Source organism: Ambystoma mexicanum, chromosome 8 (genome assembly GCF_040938575.1).
Source record: "Ambystoma mexicanum isolate Mex_15411 chromosome 8, UKY_AmexF1_1, whole genome shotgun sequence".
NCBI lineage: Eukaryota > Metazoa > Chordata > Amphibia > Caudata > Ambystomatidae > Ambystoma > Ambystoma mexicanum.
The window spans coordinates 78,746,186-78,767,033 of NC_090929.1; the positions used below are offsets into that span (position 1 = coordinate 78,746,186).

Below are 20,848 nucleotides of genomic sequence, written 5' to 3' on the forward strand. Positions count from 1 at the left end.
TTCCCGTGAGTTGATACGGGGCTGCAAAAGTAAGTGTTGTGATGAGGAAGAGGAAGACTAGGAGTAATGGGGATTAACGTAAACAATATCTGGGCATTCATTCCAGGACTTTTTAGTCACAGAATACTATAGTAGAAACTGGACTAATGTGAACATAACAAAGAAAAGTGTGGGCATTGCTTTGAGAAGAATGTGGCGACCATATTAGACAGTACAATGCTACATAACATGAACGCGTTACACGAATATTATAAAGTATTTATTGGAATTATTTTCTAAAATTCCATTGAATTATAAGTATCTAACATTTATCTGTAATATTCCTACTATATTCACGGTAAATATAATTGCAGTAAAAATGGTTCTTATATATTGTATGAACTATATTTCTTCGCTCTGTGACCTTAATTATTCGATTTTACTTTTAGAATCTCGAGTGAAGGCCGTTGCAGGGCTGTCTCCCCGCACCCCCAGCCCCCCAGACTCTCTCCAAGATGGCGGCTCCGTGAAGGGCTGCCGACCTCTGGGGACAGCGCGGGCCTAGTCCCTCCTCCACACCCATGCCTGGGCCACCGGGGAGTCAGGCTGGACCGGGGTGATGGAGGAAGCCGGGGAGGGCGAGGGGACCCCGGCGGCGGAGGAGGGGGCCAGCTCGGGGCCCCGAGAGCCGGGCTCGGGGGCTCTGGCCCTGAACCTGCATAATAAGCGGATGGTCTGCGTGGAGTATCCGGGCCAGGTGCGCAACGTGAGGGGCATGCTGGAAACCCTGGGCGGAGAGGCGGCTGTCAGCCGGGTAAGGAGGGATGGGAGGGCGGCGCAGCGAAGCGAAGCATAAGGACGGGGGCTGGCAGGGGTCCTCCAGAATAGGAGGGCAGTCCGGTGGAGCATCAGCCAGGGGGAGAAAGAGGATGCCGCCAGAGAAGCCAGGTAAGGAGGCGAATTAGCCAGGTGAAGAAAGAAAGAAAGGGAGAGTAGTGTCTGGGCAGCCAGGTAAGAAGTAACGGGCTGTGGGAAGATGAATCTGCCAGGAGTAAATACACGGGGGTCCTCTGGCTCGCCAGGTGTTTTGGACTACAACTCCCGACATCCCCAGGCAGTTTATTCAGTAGTGAGGGATCATGGGAGTCGTAGTCTACAACGTTTGCCGAGCCGCAGGTCTGCTGCAGCCCCCTGGAGGAAGTAAGGGGGCAACAGGTCAGTGAGCCAGGCGGGCAGAAGCTGAATGAATCTGCACGGTCAGAAGGGAAAGGAGGCTCAGACATGTCAGAGTGCAAGGGTATGGCACACTGGAAGGGGACAGTGTGGGCAACAGCCAAGGTAAGGGATGAGGAAGGTGTCAGCCAGGTGTGGAGTAGAGTAGTAACGATGGGAAAGGATGAAAAGTGACGTGGGGTTGAGTGAGGGCAGCAGGGAGTGTGTGAAATTTTCTGCAGAAGGCAGGTGGTGGGGGGGGGGATCAGTGGTGAAGTAGTTTAGATAAAGGTGAGTAGTTTGGTGAGGGAGTGGAGAACATAAGAGGAGTAGATTGGTTTAGCCAAAGGGGAGAGCACAGAGGAGCTGTCAACCAACTGATAGGGTGCTGCACTCCATTAAATGTTAAGGTACCAGTGGAAGCATTACAGGGCATGTGTGTAGCTCAGTGAGAGGCTGCTAGGTGGGGATTGGTGGTTGAAAAAGAAGTGCTCACTTGGATAGAGATATCCCTTCTCATCTAGGTGAGATGAGACAAGTGTGGAGTAGAAGGAGGATAATGGAGAGGCCAGGGGGCCCAGGTACGGATGGACCGGGTACTTGGTGGTTGAGAAGAGTTTCAAAACAGCTCGTTCCTTTATAACAGCAGGCCAGGGATTGAGTGGATGAACTTGTTCCCTTGGTTCTGATCCCTCTCCACATACAAGTCAGAGATAAATGAATTATTGCATCCTTGCTCTGAAGAATGCGTACAATTGGGATTGCACCGTTCACTGTACTCTTCGGTGCACCCATGCAACGGTTTGGATTGCTATCCGATGTGTGCGCATGTGTACAGTGGAGGACAGCAATCGTTACACCCATTGTTACACCAATGGGTGCCACCATTGAGAAGACCAGATTGTATCTGTTTTTTGCTGGGGTACAGCAATGGCTCCATCCACCTAAGGTAACCAACTTTACAAAAAGGTTTTTAGATGAAAAGGTGTAACCAACTTTCCAAAAAGGTTTAGATGAGAAGGTGTATCAGAATGATCCTGTGGTACGTGGTTCAAGCAGTATTTTCCCCCCTAGCCACTTTTTTGGTAACGTAAGTGGAAAAGGGCATTTTAACCCATACAAAGCACAAAAGGTAACAAAACTGTAGTAGTCATTGTAGTTATTTGTAAAGCGCTTATACGCAAGTGAAGTGCTTCAAAGCGGGACGGCAATACAGTGTCATTCTTGGGCCTTGAAGTTTCCGAATGATCTAACAAAAAATGACTAGCAGACTAGGCCTGGCGGCCTTACTCCTAGTACAAGTGCATGACAAGAAGGAAGGCGAGAAAGGGTGGGGGAGAGGGAGAAGAACATATGATCATAAACTACCGTACTAGGCCAACCACTTTTCAGATGGTGCGTGACAAAGAGTGAGGTGATAAGGGGGTGAGGAGAACAACATGGAGAAACAAAAAATGACCGTACTATTTAGGACCATTATACACAGAGAAATTTCCGATTTCTCACAAGTGCCTGTCCAGGGATTTCGAAGACCCTGCGCGGCTAAAGACATGCATATGTACTGACAGCATCAGAATTGACGTTAGACAAGCACATTTTTATGCGTGTCGCCAGCCTTTGAAACTCAAGAGCGTCATGGGAAGTGGCGTTACAAGACGTTACCATGAATAAGCCAAGAGACAACTTTGTGCTGTGCAATATAATTGGTCACTCTTATTATACATGGAGTAACTCTTCAGTCTAGTTAACAACGAATAAATAAGGCTTTTTATTACCAGTCAACTGAATCACTTCCATGGAATGCAGATAGGCCACAGTGAGATTAAATGATTTGCCGGAATCACACTTTAGTTAAGTGGTGGGACCGTGGGTTGGGCCCAGTCTCCGATGTAAGTACTTGTGCACATTTCTTACCAGCTTTACTTTATATGAATATTTGGGTTTCCTGGGCTTAAATAATACTTTTTCTAGTGATTCCTTAAAAAGTACACACATTACAAATTAAATTAACCAGACTATGTATACATCATTATAGAAGCATGCAGGGAAAAGAGCATGGTTTTAGCTTCCCTTTTCCCCATCCTAAATGGAAGATTACAGTAGCAGCATGCAAAATAAAGTGAACCTAAACTATTCTCCCTGGGGTTTTACAATGTCCTTATTTCACACAGTATGCAGCGTTATGCAGCCCAACCTTTTCTTATAGCCAATCCTTTGCACTTCTTGTGGGCCCAAATACCCTACCAATCTTCCCTCTCGCTGAACTGTCTGTGTCCATCAACCTCTAATCTAATGGCTCCCACTTGAATGCTTTGCTGATCCAATGTGTTGAGTAGCTGTTTCACAGAGGCTGTTTCTTTGCGCTTGAAATAGCACTCGAAAAAGTGTACGTTTTGAGTGCTGGAAACGCTTTGAACCTGCAGGTGGACAAGGAAAGTCGAGAGTTTTCTCCTTCATGGACAGATTGTGTGTGATACACACCCAATACAATTGGTTAAGTCCCACAAATATAGCACATTTGGCCACACTAGTGTATACTCTCCCAAGGAACTCTGCACTGGGTTTGTACTTCATTGTGCTGCTTAGATGTGGGTTTGATATACATTTGCCTGGACTTTTGAGATTTACTGAAGGCGGGGAATACCCCTGATAGCTATGGCAGTGTGCTGATCCATTTGTTGGGGTGTTTTGGGAGCAAGGACGTTGAAATATAAAGATAGTAAGTTATTTGGCAAGTGACGGAAGAGGGCAAAACAATTATTGTGTACTCAGTAAAAGCATTTTTCATATTCTTGATTGAACTATTTATAGGCAATTATAAATGTTTACATTTTAAAGCCTTATTTTTACTTTATTGCATACTATCCATTTAGCTAGTTCCGTAAATTAATTTTCCCATAAGCCCTTAGCTGCTGCAAGCTTTTCTGAGCAGTACTAACAGCAGTTAACTTTAAATGCAAACAGGATATGTACGTCTCATTCTTGCCACTGGAACCATGGTCCCTAGAAGCGTGACATACACGTTGCCACAAGTTGAGGGGATAAAGGGCGACGTCAGCTCAGGAAAAAAATGTTTATTTGGTTTATACAAACCTTTACAAAATACAACACATTTAAATTACTTTCTTAGATTGCACTGAAATCGGGCCTCTAAATCTAAAACTTGTGCATAAAAATACACAGGTTTATAAACCAAAAAAGGAAGGAAAATAAACATTTTTATGTATATCAAAGTATTTTGATGAAAAATTCAGATACAATACAAAACTTAAAACTAGCAAAATGTCTCTAAAATTACATTAAACTGAGTCACCAAACATCCCTAAAATTCATGAATAGGTACACGCAAATAGAGGCTGACCGATCTAAACCGTTAATGCTATAGATTCATTTTCAGTGCAAAACCTATAGAATCCCACCAGGTCCTATTCCAAGAGGAAAGAGCAATCGGTTAAGCTCAGTTCCTGCTGATAGCTCCCCATCCCCCAATGTATTTAATTCCAGATGTATCACAAAGACTGCGAGCAAGACCAATGCAGGTCGAGTTAACACTACAGCATTTTCTCCAGATGAAATCACAATCCACACATTTTAGATCCATACCAAATTTCTTAATCTAACACATTCCCACCGTCGACACTGCAGGACACTCCATTACGAAGTGTTTCTACTTCGTTCACTGCTTGACAAAATCAATAATATGCATCTTTGGCTTCTATTAACCTACGCCTAAGCAGAACCTCCTTGGTATATAAGAGGTTCCACCTAAAGCACATTATGATCTCTCTTAAATGTCGATTTGGAAAGCGCTCCAAATATTGAGCATCAGAGCCCCCTTTTTTGTGCTCTAAGGAAAAATGATATAAGGTGGGGAATCCATGAAACGTATCATCCACCGTCTTGACCCAGTCCCAAAACTGCAATATCTTTTTTTCACCTTTTTAATAAATCATATTCACGGTCAGCAGTTTTACTTCCAATTTCTTCAAGAATGTCTACACAATGTTTTATAAATTCCTTCAAAAAGTTGGTCTTATCCTTCGCCATCAGCATGGTATCCTGGAAATGACTATATAATGCCTTTTCTGCAGGAAAGCTGATTTTATTACACTTTTTGTTTTTGTTGTTGGTACATAGCCAAAGATCTCTGCTTTTGCGCACAGTGAGTAAATGCCTAATGCAAATTGGATCGCTGCAAGAGGAATACAATTGGGTACTCTTAACACTTTCCTCCAAATGATTGCTTCAATTTTGTCCAAATATACATACAGCCATGATCCCCACAGCTCTGTCCCATACAACAATTTCGGGAAAACATTCCCTTCAAAGTACTTAACAAAGGCCTGAAAGAAAAGCAACCATATTTACTATTCTTGATCCATAATGAAAGGCGATAATTAATTTCAGAAGACCTTCGGGAATGCCCCAATTCGCTAGCTTAGCCCACCGTCGAGGTCTTGCTACAGAATTGAAGGCTGCAGAAAGATCAATCGAGGCAGCAAAAGTCTGACCCTGTTTCTCCAGCAAATGTTTAACCCTGTTTCTCCGTCCATGCCTGTTCCTGTATGTAACGTACAACAAAACAATTTACATTTAAACCATGCCCTTTACGAAATCCGGTTTGGAGCACATTTAGTCTATCATGCTTCACCAATTCCTCCAAACGTGACAATAAAAGGGATGCAAAGACTTTACTGTCCGCGTCCATTATTGTTATGGGGCGTTCATTTCTGCGGTCAGTTTTCACGCCCCTTTTTAAAAATGGGCACCACAAAAGCTGTACGCCAAGATTCAGGATATTTTTCAGTAAGTATGTCATTGAGCAGAATTGTTTAGACACGCCCAACCATCTGGATTACTCTTAAATATACCGTATGTTTATTAGGACCAGCTGCCCTAGAGCTACTGCATTTTTTAAAATAAATTTCAATATTATTTCCAAATCGACCGAGGAGATTCTTTTTTCCTCCCTTACCAATTCAATTTCCTTAACAGGCTGCAAAGACTTGCATCCTGTCAAGTACAAGCTTGTAAAATGGGACACCAACTCATTCTCGGGGACAGCATTAATTTGTTTAACAGCCTGATTACTCTCAAGCGCATTAATTACCTCCCAGAACGCACACAGATTCTTATTCCCAAGTATATCCATCATAAATCCGGCACCATTCTTGATTAATACAGTTTAAAATGTTGTCTTAATTTTCAGATTATTTCCAATTTGTCTCTTAAATCCAGATCACTCACATTTACCACACTAATAGAGGAGCAACGCTTTCGTTTTTCAGTAGCTGTTACATGATCATATCTATACCCATGTGTCACTTTTGGTCTACATTTGCTCGCAGAAGAAAGCTGAGCCATGGAAACCATATTCTCAATGCACCTGCCGTAATTATCCACTCCACAGGTGTTTAGTTTCCATTGTTTAGTGGAATCACTGACCGCGCCTTACTGTGGATCAAATCCTTCCTAACAAACAGTACAGAAACTATATGGATCAAACCTTTCAAATCTAACTGTTGTATTGTAAGTCTTGTCACTGGCCAGGAGTTTCATGTTTATATTAGAACGTTAGTGTGTGCAATAAAGATTCCAACGGACTTGGCCATCGCTGCCGCAAAGGTACATTATGGAAACAGTGGGGAATAATCATTTGCAAGTTAAACATTTTTTTTGTTCTGTAAAAATCAGAAGTGAAACGGACATGTCAAACAAAAAGAATGCAATGCTTTTTAGAGTAATCCGAAAGTAGATGGATTTTAACTTTTGTATAATTTTTTCAATGTGAAAACAAACCCATTGCATTACAGTGTTTGTAAAGTGATGGATTTGAGCATAAGGGCACAAATGATGAAGTTTGATAACATTTTATTTTCTACAGGTCTTATATGATAGTTTTCTCACGTCAGGAGGACTCTCTTGCTGCTTTTGGTTTAAAGAATATACATATGGGACGCTGGCCCTGATCCAGCTAGCATGCACATGGAAGGAACACTTTTTATTTTTTTTATTTTTTATTTTTTTGTGAATGCAGTGCTCTTAAGAACAATTTGAATGAATTAGGTAATAATGTCAGTATATATTGGAACTGTGTAAATATGACTCTAAGATGGAACGTTTTGGTGCATGTTGCAAATGTTTAGTTGACATGTTTAAACATGGGCATCATTTTTGTGTTGGAGGTTGGAAGTTTAATAGAGTTTCCATACAAGAGTTTATGCCAACATTTTGTGTAACATGAGGCAATGTCTATTATTTTAGGTAACAGTATTAGGGTTTTGGTAAGACCTTATGTTGAAATTTATTTGAAAAATGCACAGTATATAGGTACCCTGTAAGAGTGACGGGCCATTGTCTTGTGAGTTTGTGAGGTGTAGTGGCTCTAAATGTTAATTGTGTCCCGACCAAGACGCGTGTGTTGATGTTTATGGTCGAAGTGCAGGGTAATCTGAGAGTAATGTGTGCTGAGAAATTGGTTTTTGAAGGTATTTGGAATGAAGGTAAGGAATCCCAGTACCGTAGGTGCCAATAGGAATATGGCGAAATGTATGCTCATACGTGAGGTACACAGATAAGTACACTCAAACGTGAGGTACAGGGGTGGCCAACCAAAAAGGGTTGAGCCTGACAGAAATAAATATTTCGAGTATGGAGAATTTTAAACAAATTTAATGGGCAACCATGTAGAGGTTGATATGTTGTGAGATGTATTATTTTAAGTGAAACTTTGGGTAAAGTTATCTCAACCAAAGAGGGGTATTGGCCAGTGGATGTATTTAATGTGCACTGTATTTAATGGGCCTATAGGTTAAATGAATTTAGTTATGGTTTTTCATAAGGTTGAAATGTATAATTACTGCGTTTAGTGCTACGAGGAGCACATTATTTGTTAAATGTTTCATGTGCATGATTCTGGTTGTGTTTGGGTTGTATGGCACATGTATGGGCTTAAGGATGTACGTGGCACGGGTGGGGATGTTCTGCCCACCTGTTGTGAGAGGTTGCATCTGTGTGTATGCCGCCTTGTTCCACCGCCCCCCGTATATGTATGTGAGCACTGAATGTGTGTTGTGGATGATGTGCATGCGTTTGCTTTATGTTTGGTTGGATGTTGCTAAGTATGTTCAATGGTTGTAATACTGTGGGATGCCTGGAGGGTGAAAAGTGGGAGTGGCTTGTGGTTTGAATGAGATGTGAGTGTGAGAGCGCAAGAAGTGTGATCTACGTATCCCTTCTGCAAACGTTATCCTAGGTGTGGCAACACCTCTCTCCCTGGTTGTTAGTTTGCTGGACTTTCACAGACAAAAGTTTACATAAGGTTCTGCTTCACGGTTGTGGTAGCACCCGGGTCCGCCGCGTGGCAATCTGTGGTCCCCCCCCTCCCGTTTCCCCACCTGTATGTATGGTTGATGTTCCCATGGTCGTTTGGTTGTGTGGCAGGCTCTGTTTCTGGATGTGGCGGGTCCAGAAGGAAGGTTGTTAGTTGTGCTTGGAAGGCTTTGGTGTGAAAGGGAGAGGTTGTGGTTGTGTCTGGTATGAAAGGGAGATGTTGTATTGTAAGTCTTGTCTTGTCACTGGCCAGGAGTGCTTGCTATTGGAATGTTGATGCGTGAAGGCAGCTCAGGAGAATGTTGAGTGGATCTGTGAGTGAATGTTCGAAGTGTCAGTTGGGGGCCTGAGCTGGGATTATAGGATGGCCGGTGGGTCTCTGCTCCTTTGTATGTAGTGCATTACCTATACCTGTTCCTCTCCAGTCCTATGTGTCACTGTAAATACCTCAAGACTAACTGGTCCATGTACATGCTGTACATATGTATAATAAAGCTACCACCTGGAGAATATAATAGCTCCACAGCTGGTCTGTGTCTGAGCCGCTTGAATGACTAACAGGAGAGTTTACCACACTCACCCAAGAGAATCCTCATACAGAGTACCACAAGGATCATCCTTCTCCCCACTATTATTTAACATTTACCTGTCTCAACTAATCAAGATCGTTAAAAGACACAGCCTCACCCGTTACAACTATGCCGATGACCCACAACTAGTCTACAAAATACAAGACACACAAGAACAAAACACATTAGAGAGCTGCCTTTGTGAAATCTACAACTGGATGAACTCTTACCTCAAACTCAACCCAGCTAAAACAAAAATAATGATCATCACAAAAAACGGAGAAGACAACCACTACATCCCCTGGCCAACAGTACTTGGTACAAACCCAGCCCCATGGACGATTGTAGTAAAAAAAAAAAGAAGAAAAAAAACCTGGGAGTTCTGTTGGACAACGAACTTTAGAGCCACAAGTAAACGCTCTAAAGCAGAAATGCTTCTTTCTCCTGCGAGCAGTAAAAATGATCATACCGTTCCTGTCACCTACTAAATACTTGCTGTCATGTCCAGAGTAGACTACACCAATAGCCTATATCTGGGCATGCCAGAACGACTTCTAAAAAAACTACAACGCATACAAAATGCGGCAGCCAGACTGCTCCTCAAACGACCTCGAAGAGAACACATCATACCAACGCTGGAAACGCTACACTGGCTTCCAATAAAATAGTGAATCAAGTTCAAATCAATGTGCATAACACACAGAGCAATCCACGGCCAAGGCTCTGAGTTCCTAAGAGAAAAAATAAACGTACACCACCCAACAAGGCTGCTCAGATCCAGCAACGACATCCGTTTGGAACCAAAACCATGCAACAAAAGAAAATTCGGAGGATCCTCTTTCTCTCACCTCGCCCCAAAAACCTGGAACAAGCTACCAACAAAGAACATAAGTAACACAAGAGATCACCGCCTATTCAGATATCGCCTCAAATCTTGGCACTTGCACCATAAATGGAAAGAGTGCCTATGGGGCACATACACAGCTGAAACAATGCTGAGAGTGGAAACCGATCGTCCCGATCTCCCTAAGATACGCCCATCATCTGAAGTAAGGGAAGAAAAATCTACGGCATATCAAGTTAGTAATTGAAAGATAAATAACCTAGAATCCTACCAAAGAACGATCACAGAGAGCTCAGCATGAAAGGGTAAACGTGATATGTAAGTAACACCATGGCCTACAAAGTAAACACAGGCAGCAATGGATCCCCGACAGGAAATAGATAGGAAGGGAGCAGTGATTGTAAAAATACAGCACCAATACCAGAGTAGGGGACAATGCATGCCTCAACCTGGTACACAAAGGTCAGAAATAACACAGCTGGGAACTTGCCACATCATCACTCCTAACAATTAGACGGACAGGAAAGAGAGAGAATATGCCTACTCCATAGGACAACCGGATACATAGAACAAGAATTATAAGGACTAAGACATATAACCCAAAAGCTCAAATTGCGGCATACTTAACTCGCACAAAAATCCACACAACCACCATCTCACACGGCAAACCGCACGCACTTCACCACACCGCAACAACAAACAAACACATAACTCACACCAACAGCACACGAGGACTCGCATCGATCCGATATTCACACCCAAGCTCAGGGTACGGTGAAAACCGAACTGAAGCTGTCAACAGGACATCACCTTTCTCACTTTCCTACTCCCTCTTCACCAGATTAACTGCCCGCCTTCTTGTTTGCAGATCTGCCTGAGCACCTGGGGACCAATTCAGTTGTGATGGTGCACGGTACAAATACCTTTTATCATTCATCGTTTCTAGAAGTAGTCCTAACCTTGTATTCAACATTTACATATTCCTTGGTTTCCAGGAGACCCTATTACCGGCTGGATTTGCCACCAGATCAACCACATCTCCACAATCATTTTTGCCCAGGACAGACCCAAAGGAGTTGATGATGATACAATGGTCGCTCCATGTAGTCTCATTTGCAAACGTCTTCATCATTGAATAAGGAAAGATCTACCAAAAAAAGTAATCCAGACAAGATCTGCTCGTACCCCTGAACCAGGTAAAGATTCCCCCTTTCATACCCTGGAGGTCAACTGACGCTAGACCTGCCATCCATTTTTGTTGTTTGTTTCTACACATTCCACAATTATTTTAAAGAATCAAACCAGATCGCACACCTTTGTATGCCAGTACATATTTATCCCAAGCAAAGGGCATCGCTCACTCTAGCTCCCTGGAAATATTTCAACCCCTAGAATGCCGAATGGCAGGTGAGGTACAACACAAGCTCTCAATTCTTGGTATGACCTTATTGCTACAATTAGTCCACCAGAAGATCTACCCCCATACTGGAGGAGCGTAAGCTATGTTTCTTGTAAAAAGACACCACTAAACCGTATTAAATACAACATAGATGTTGATTTGTTAAACCGATGGAAACGGCCCCTTGTGTTCCAAGATGCAAAATTCAGTCCAGTCTCCTGGTTAAGGAGTTTTTGTCACCAGATCCAGGCTTATACAATGCAGAAGCCAGACAGGACCAGTCAACTTGAGTGTAGTATCAATCGCATCCACCACACACCCCAAACCAACAGGTGGCTGTGAAAATGCTTTAGCAGAGCTACTCTCGCCTGGTGGCTGTGAATGTAGTAGAGTCGGGCTACCCACATGCCACCAATCACAACCCCCCCCCCCTACTTGATACAGCCCTGCAGCGACAAAACCCCTCCCCTCTTTTCTGTTGCAATTCCATAAAAGGCGGCAGGCAGTCCCTCCTCCGGTGCAGATATTTCAAAACCTGTGTTATGGAACATTGCTTCCATATGTAGAACACAAGTATCGTTCCTCGGATAGTCTGCAAATTCATCACAAACTATATCAATAGACGAGACTGCCCTAAGATTTGGTATTTCTCCAAAAATCAATATCGCATTCCATCGATTTCAGCAAATGGGAGTTATTTCCCAAAGACTTCTTATCTTAAGACAGTTCCTCAGTGGGGCAGCCTTTGCACGCTTAGTTGTATTCACAATCATTATATGGACTCTTATCCAACCCACCTCTTTCCCCCAAGTCAGCATAGTTATCCCCACTTTGGCCATTTTTCAACACGCTATAAGTGTCGCTTTGAGGAGGAAGTTCATCTTCATGACGCCTTTTTCCATTACTTTCCCGGAATTTGTCAACTGTTGCAACAGTTTAGACGGTGGATTCCAATGACCAACCTTACTCCATGGTCCGTTACCTGTTTTGACTGAACAGGCCCAAAAAATGTATTCAAACATGCACCATTACCATTCAGTTTCATAGAACCACTTTCCTCATGCAGCATTTCTTTACTTGAGTTAGAGTGACAAGCCAGCAAAGCAAGTTTGCGTTGTGGTTCCCACTTAAGGACCACCTTTTTCTTGGTAATCAACTGAGTGGGAAACCGGTTATCATCTGTCTGTGCACATTACAGTTGAGCATAGTACGAGTAGAACCATCATGACGCACAATCCCCCCCAATATTTCATTTCTTTTTTTCGAAGGCAGATCACATGAAGCTGTTTTCAAATCATCGGTCTGTGCTGAGGAAACCACCAACACACAAGTCAGGGGTTTATGGGTCTCTGCCACCAGCTGTTTCTTGTTTTCATTAAAGGTCAAATTGCATTCACCCTCAACTTCCAAACACACATTCATCTTTACCATCGGTACCACTTCCTGTCTTACCACTCGCTATACGGTCAAAGGACTTGGTTAGGTTCCTCAGGTACATGCGTGAGGATTTACCTTTCCATCTGCTGGCCTTGATGTTTTTAGTTTCTCTTCCGGTGTTTCTTCCCTGCTTTTTTCTCTACTGTTCTGGGACACAAAGCCCCCCCCCCCCCTCCACCCCCGAACAGCCTGAAACCGGCTCATTTTCCAGTTTCAAAATCGCCTCACTCACATTCTTGTGATGCTCCAAACACCATTGTCTAGCCTTTACCCCATCATTGACTGTTGTGGCCGCAGCAGTTTTGTCAATAACGGGGTACCACACGCATTGATCAGATTATTATCCACAGAGGTTGGAATTAGACCAGTTATTTCAACCTCCTGCTCGCTTATAGATAGCTGGAACGTTAACCGGAAGTTAAGGGACATTAAATATTGTCATTATTATTTGGGCATAGGTCTAAACCTCTTGTCTCCCAGAAATTCCAATTTTAGTTTAATTTCGCTCAGAAGCAGGGTATGAGCCCTCACTTTATCGCAAATGTTATCATAGAGGTCAACGAACGAACTCCGTACCATATTTAAAGCAGAATTTGTAGGTGAAATTAATTTAATACGTTTGTCTACCTCTCGAAGTGCGATGAAGACCTCCCAGACAATATTCTACTTCAACCGTAGATGTATCATCCAACACATCAAGTAATTCTGTAAGGGATCAAGCCTTCATTCAGCAGCTAAGCTGTCACATATCCCCCTTTCATTTTCCAAAATAGAAATTTCTTTGACCTAGTCATTTACACCAGAATAAGCACTAAGGCAAATCTCTTGTGATACAATATCTGCGACTACACCATTGTCCGCAAAATTGATCATACTAATATCGCTAAAATGCACACAATCAGTACGAGCCAACTGATGCACAGCATTAACGGTTCTAATATCTGTACTTGTTCTCGAGTAGGGATTAAAGTTGATGAATTTGTGTTAAGCAGTAGGGGTCATCAGGGTTCTATGTCCAGATATTTCTTTATAAGCAGGGCTATGCTGTGATTCCTCCAACCTATTCCGGCATCACCCGGGTCACCCAAATTCTATATTTCAGATGCGATGGAATCCTCTGTCAAGCCATTCACCGAGTTATTGCATTTTCTTTCCTAAAAAAGCTATAAACTTCTTAATCTTGTTGCAGACCCTTATTTGTCAACATTTGGGTACGTAAATTATAAGTCGAATGGTTCATCATCTGATCCCCCCTCCCAAAAAAAAGTAATTCACAGAAAACAACAAGCTCCCAATATTAAACAAAAATATCACGATAAGGCTGCACTAGTATACTTTTTAGGGTACTTTACGCCCTAAGTGACATTACAGTCAACAGAGAAAGTACTCTCTAACGAACTCTCCACGATTGCCAAGGTTAACCTGTTTTCAGCAAATGAAACTCTGAATGGATTCCAAATAAACATGCAGTGCGAGCTGCTCCTCTGTTCAGTTGTACTTGCCGAGGCTAATGTTTCTGCCTTAACTCGATCATCTTCCTCCATGCGCTGTGAAAAAGAAACTCTGCAAGAGCCTCTTTCAGCTGCTAGTAATTTTGCTGCAGTAGGTTTCGAAGATTTAAAAAAACACACACATGGCATGGTCACACCGAACTGATCAAATCAGCCGATACCTTTACGAGCCATGTTTGAGACACTTAATATGTCACTTCTTTCCCATCAAATTAACTGAGGAAATGCCCATCCACGGCACCACGTGTACCGCAGGTACTGCAGGGGTACTGCATTGAACTGTCCCTTACACATAGAACTTTCCAGGGTACTGGAGTTCAACTCCGCCAGAGTCACAACGTAGTCTAGGTGCTTCTTCCGCCGTAGTGAATAGTCTTTCATGGTACGTGCTGCTGATGCCGCTCATCTGAACACCTCAATGACGCAGTGCAGGTGGCATGAAGGTTGGTTGTAAACAACAACCAATCTTCATGCCACCTGCACTTGTAGCCCAGTATGCTGCTACTCTGGAACTGTCTAGTGGCCGCCTCTGCTGTGTCCCACCAGGCCATTAATCCTTTGTGTGGGTGGGTGAGTGTGATCAGTGTAAGAAAAGATTTCTCTTTTGGCAACTTTCCCTCCATAGTTCTATGGACCCCAATCAATGTTGCTTTGGTTTGGAACCTGTCCTGACATTTTACAGAGAAGTGAAGCCTTCAGCTTCTTATCCTCTGAGTTTTGCTCATTTGTTATGGGGAAAGTGATCAGTCCTTCAGACTATTCCCACTGGGAAACTATTTTTCCCTTTTTATCCTTTACATTTTTGCAACTTTTTAACATTGCACGCAGCATCTTAAATTGCAGTGCAACTGGACTACCTTTGTATCACCCTAGCTTTTTACACTTGGGATATTTGGTTACTTTTATGTGTTCATTAAAGACAAGCTGTGTAAGGCATAGATCTGTATTTTTGTTCATACCCGTCTAAATTGAATTATCAGTTCAGTTAACTTTTATGGCATTGTTTGCCAAATAATGTTGAACAACAAAACAGAAACAAAGAAAATAAGTTGAACAAAATGATACATCGAAACTACACAAAAAATGATAAAACTTTTAGATTCATTCTAAAATGTTGAGACTAAAAGCTCATTTATAAGAATAATACATCAAATGCATTAATTGCAGAGTTGGTGTCATGAATCGTCCCCACTGGAAGCTATGGGAGCAATGGAGGAAGGGATGAGCCATCTCCGCTTCAGTGAAGCTAGTGCAGCATACTAGTGTTCAGTCTTTGTTTTGATGACGTGTTTAAATACGCGTCAGAATCTACACTTGGTGCGTTACAACCCTGCACTTCCCTTCAGGTTTACACGCTGCTCGAGTGTTCCGTATACTACACGCTTTCACTCATTCCTCCATTCTTACTCTGCTCCTCCCTCTTGGTCTTCCTCCTTTTTGTTCTGCTCCTGAGCCTCCTCTTTCGCGTTATCCTTTAACGCTTCCCTGGGCTCAGTAGCGGTTACGGTTACCGTGGTTCGGTGCCGCCTACTTTATTTCGAATACTTTCTTCCTCATCCTGCTACTCCACTTACCTTCTGGATTCCCTTCCTGTTGGTTAGGACGACTCAGATCCCTCTCTGTTGAATCCCAAGTTCCTTGTCAGCCACGCATCCTGTTCCGGTGCATCTTGGGAATTGTAGTCTTTACAATCGGAAAAGTAACAAACACAGAGATCATATTTACCTGGGATTGTTATGTTATAAAAACTTAGTAAAGTGCACGTACACCCGAGGGTATCTTGGGGCTAGTTGCTGAGGGTAATAGAGGACCAGAAAGGCCAGACACTACCATAAGAAAGAAAGGGTGGCTTAAAAGAGAGTAGTTTTCAGCAATCGACGGAATGTAAGGTGGTCTTCAGTTGCCCGAAGAGCAATAGGCAACTTATTGCAGGATTTAGCAGCAGCCACCAAGAAGGCGCGGCCTCCCATACGTGACAGATGGAAGTGAGGGATAGTAAGAAGACACGCAGAATGAGAACACAGCAAACCGGATGGAGTGTAGTGGACAAACCTAGTTTGAAGATACTCAGCGCCCACGCCATAAAAGGCGCGATGCACCAAACATAGTGATTTAACAAGATCCGGCTCGCCACTGGAAGCCAATGGAGTTTCTTAAGCAGAGGAGAGATGTGGGATACAAAGGGAGGGCAAAGTATAGAACGAACGGCGGCATCAACAGAAGGTCTACATCAGGGTTTTTCAGCAAGGCTTTTCCCTGAAGTGGGCTGGACTCGCTGGAAGTCCCTATTGCCGACTTATTGCTTTTAGGCAGTGTGGCTTCCAGAAGCGCTTATCCTAAAACCTGCAAAGAAAAGTCTAACCACTCCTGGCGAGAAAGAAGAGACATTTCTTCCGAAAGCTCATCCGACAAAGCGTCCACAGGTGAGGAGATCGGAGGAGGTGGGAGACTTCAAGGGTGAATCTCTAACTGCTGCCAAGTCTGAGAGTTGGTTCCATCACTCGTTTATGCCTGCAGAACCATGCTGAAAATAAAAAGCCAGCAACAGCTATCGCCATGGACAGGGTATCTGAACTTTTTTAAAAAGTCAGAGCCTCGAAAGGGATTCTTATACCTACAGGTCTTAAGAGCGGAAGAATCCACTTTGACCGGGCTCGGGCATAAACTTCGACCTAGGTCAGACATAACGAGCAGTTAATGCTATGCCCTAAATTCCATTTGCGTGTACGCAAGTACATGGGTAATTAGTTTAGTCTGAATTTTAAAAACAATTCAGACTAAATTTTATAATTGTGCGGACTCATTTAAGACCTTTGACCCCATTCAGTCTCCTGAGAAGTGACTTGACCACGCTTACCTTTGATTGTGTTTCGGCTAACCTCTCAGAGTTGCCCTGTTCACTATAACTAGGGTGGCCTCCTGTCCATCAGGCCAGGTTCTAGAAATCCATTTAACAAGTTGGTGCTCAGTGGCGAGGATAAGGTCTTGGGTGCCCCACTGTTCACTGATTTAGTACTATAATTCTATTAGGCTTTTGATATGGCTATTCCTGAAGCCAAAAGAAAAATGCAAAGGGACATAAGAGCACAATGACGTGCTGAAGGTCAACCTGGGCTGGAGAAAAGACGAAACAAGAGGGAATATAATAGATGGTGAAAAGGTAGAGACTATCGATCAGAAACACACAAAGACGACACATGTTTGCGGTAATCGGGAAGGGCAATGCACAAAACATATGGCGGCTGGTTTTGGAGGTGAAGGGTGAGGGTAAATCTAATATACTAAATCCAATAAAGGAAAGCGTGTGAAACACCTAGGTAAAAATATGGAGAGACCCATGTGGTAGAACCAATCATTGAGTCTGGGATCTTGGACTGGCCTTTAGTGGTTGATTGTGAGGATATTATATTGGCAATAACCAAATTGAAAAACTCAAGAGCCCCAGGACCGAAAGGCCTTTCAAACGCGGTGTTACACTTTATCTTAATACTCTCTGGGAAAATCCCCACATGCGAACTCGTCGGTAAAAACAATACAACAAGGCCTTCCTTGTCTTCGTCCACGCATGAAGAAAGGATAGATCTACCTGGAACCTGCTTCCGACCCCTTCTAACTCAGGTATCGAAAGGAGACTCCCGGGAAACCCTCGTGGGGGAAAAAACCCGGCTGCCGGTAGAGAGCGTTGGGTGCAAAGCTGGTTTCAAACTCTCAATGATCTTGCGGGATGAAGTCTTCTAATGGTAAGTAAGTCGTTGTCTATGAAGTATCAGGCTCCGTAGAGATCTGGGAATAAACGTATAGAAGTTAGCGAAGGTAATGGTGTCAGACTTCCTATGAGGGTTGGATGAGAATGATAATACCTGCAAGTGGTAGGGACTGGGTGTCGGCAGAGGATTTCTGATCGCTGTTTGTACGAGTGTGTGCCTTTAAAGATAGATCCCAGACGGGGTTCCAATAAGGAGCAGGATGGTAAGCTGAAAGACTGGGTTTCTTTGGGAGGAATAAGGAAAGAGTAATTTAGAAAGGTCTGAACTATATATCTGATAACCGGGGGGTAAAGCGGAAAGAAGCTTACATGAGTGAAGACACGCCGGCGGTCGAATGGAGTCGATGATGCAAGCGTGGTTGACGGAGGAGGGGCTTCTCTGCTCGAAAAGGAAAAGAGAGAAATCAAGGGTTAGCAGATGCAAAGGTTCTAAGGCAATAGTAATGAGGTTCCAAGCGGTAACTCACGAAGCGAAGCCTCTGATAGCAGTAGCAACGCGTTGTTGTTCAGGAGCCGTGGATTCTTGTAGTGTTTCCGGGATGGGAGGCGGAGCTTCGCTGCCGTCTCCCGTCCTGACAACTAGACCATTGACACCGAGTATAGGCGCCATGTTGGAGGAACACAGCCGCAACTTCGGTTGAAGCCGCCAGCGGTTCCATAATAGACCGCGTCGGAGACCCATCGTAACAGTATGCCCCCTTCCAAGGGAGGAAAATCCCGGTTTACCCGGGTGGAAGCGATAAAAAGCACGAACCAACCGCGGAGCATGAACCGCGGATGCAGGTTCCCAGGAGCGGTCGGCGGGGGTGTAACCCTTCCAGTCCACAAGGTATTGAAGCACCCCTCTATGGTAACGGGAGTCACAAATCCCCGAAATCTCATACTCCGGACCTGAGTCCGTCATAACAGGAGGGGGAGATACACACGCAGAGCGGTGGAATTGGTTACGCACATCCGGCTTTAGTTGTGAGACGTGAAAGGTGGGATGAATGCGACTCCAAGACCTAGGGAGTCTCAGTTTGAAGGCTACCGGTCCGAATCTGGCAATGATGGGAAAAGGACCGAAATAGTTAGGTGACAGTTTAGAGGGAATGAGCCGCCTGGGGAGAAACTTGTTGGCCAGCCACACATGATCCCCGATGTTGAATTGTGGGGTAGGAGTTCGATGTCTGTCGGCTTGTTTCTTGCTCCTGGTCTGGGCTTCTTGTAGGGCCAGACCTGCTTTGATATGACCCTGGTGAATGGTATCGATCAAAGCGTCGATGTCCGGGAATTTGGTAAGGGTGGAGGTCACATGAGGAAAAACTGAAGGATGAAATCCATATGTGCAAAGGAAGGGACTGGTCTTGATGGAAGAATGTGCCGTATTGTTATAGGCAAATTCTGCTAAGGGTAGCAGATCCTTCCAGTTGTCCTGGGCCGACGAGACATAACAGCGAAGGTACCCTTCCAGGGTCTGATTTAGCCTCTCCGTCTGTCCGTTGGTTTGCGGATGAAAGCCGGAGCTTAATGCTCTCGTAATTCCCAATGCCTGACAGATGTGTTTCCAATACCTCGAAGTATACTGTGGTCCTCTATCAGAAATTATAGTTTCTGGGAGGCCGTGAAGAGAGAAAATGCGTTCCAAAAAAACCCGTGCCATAATGGCTGCTGAGGGAATAGTAGGCAAAGGGATAAAATGAGCCATTTTAGTTAAACTGTCCACGGTGACCATGATGGTGCTACACCCCTTGGAAAGAGGTAAGTCCACTATGAAATCAGTAGAGATTATCTGCCAGGGTTTGACTGGTAGTAGAGGTGTCACCAATTCCCCCAAAGGGGAACACCGTGGTGTCTTGGTTTGTAGACAGACAGTGCAGGAAGCGAGATAGTCTCGCACATCAGAGCGTACCGAAGGCCACCAAAAATGTCTCTGAATGAGTTCCAGGGTATTAGTAAACCCTCGATGTCCTGCCGCTTGAGAATCATGGCATAATCGTAACACCTCTTTTTGGAGTTCAGGATCAGGAACGTAGACTTTTTCTCCTTTGAACAGAAGACCCTGACTTCTTGTTAATCCATAAGTCGATAGTAGGGTAGAGTCTAGGATCTCGAGGTCTTTGGATTTATTTTCCAGTCTTTGTAGAAAGAGACGAACTACAGATATGGACATTGTCCTTGGAAACATAGGTTCGGGTTTAAAAGGGACCTCTTCGTGAGGTGTCTTTCTGGATAAAGCATCTGCCTTCAAATTGGAGCGACCTGAAACAAAAGTAAATATGATCCGATACGGAGAAAAGAAATAGGCCCATCGGGCCTGCCGACTATTGCAGGTTTGTGTGTACTGTAAAGATCGGAGGTTATGATGGTCAGTCCTGACCTCTATAGGGTGTTGGGCCCCTAGAAGAAGGTGACGCCATTCTTCAAAAGCCCGTTTGATGGCTAGGAGTTCTTTATCCAACACCGTGTAGTGCAGTTCAGCCGGTGAGAGAGTTTTAGATAAATAAGCCACTGGTCTTTCTATGTTCCGCTCGTCTGGTTGAAATAAGACGGCCCCTAAGGCATACTGGGATGCGTCGGACTCCACAATGAATCTTCGACTTTGATCTGGTATTTGTAAAATAGGAGCCTGAGTAAAAAGAATCTTGAGGTGTTCAAATGATCTGTGTCTCATCGGCCCAAACAAATGGGATGTCTTTTTTCAGCAGATACGTTAAGGGTTTGGTCATCAAGGAGAAATGAGGGATGAATCTTCTATAAAAGTTGGCGAAACCTAGAAATCGTTGAATGTCTTTAATAGATCGAGGAGAGGGCCATTCT

General features: G+C 43.8%; 1 protein-coding gene across 3 annotated transcripts in view; it reads left to right on the forward strand.

Moving 5' to 3' along the window:
- Positions 1 to 488: 488 nt before the first annotated feature.
- The window catches only part of GTF3C5 (general transcription factor IIIC subunit 5), a 144,412-nt gene continuing 124,052 nt past the window's right edge, over positions 489 to 20,848 (forward strand). For 2 of the 3 annotated variants that reach the window (XR_011268475.1, XM_069609321.1), the window contains exon 1: positions 491 to 793. Coding sequence is in view for 2 of the 3 variants with exons in the window: in XM_069609321.1 (XP_069465422.1) it covers positions 599 to 793 (195 nt within the window). In the remaining variant the exon portion in view is untranslated. Of the gene's footprint in view, positions 794 to 20,848 lie in introns of all 3 variants that reach the window. The other variant, XM_069609322.1, reaches the window with a different exon arrangement.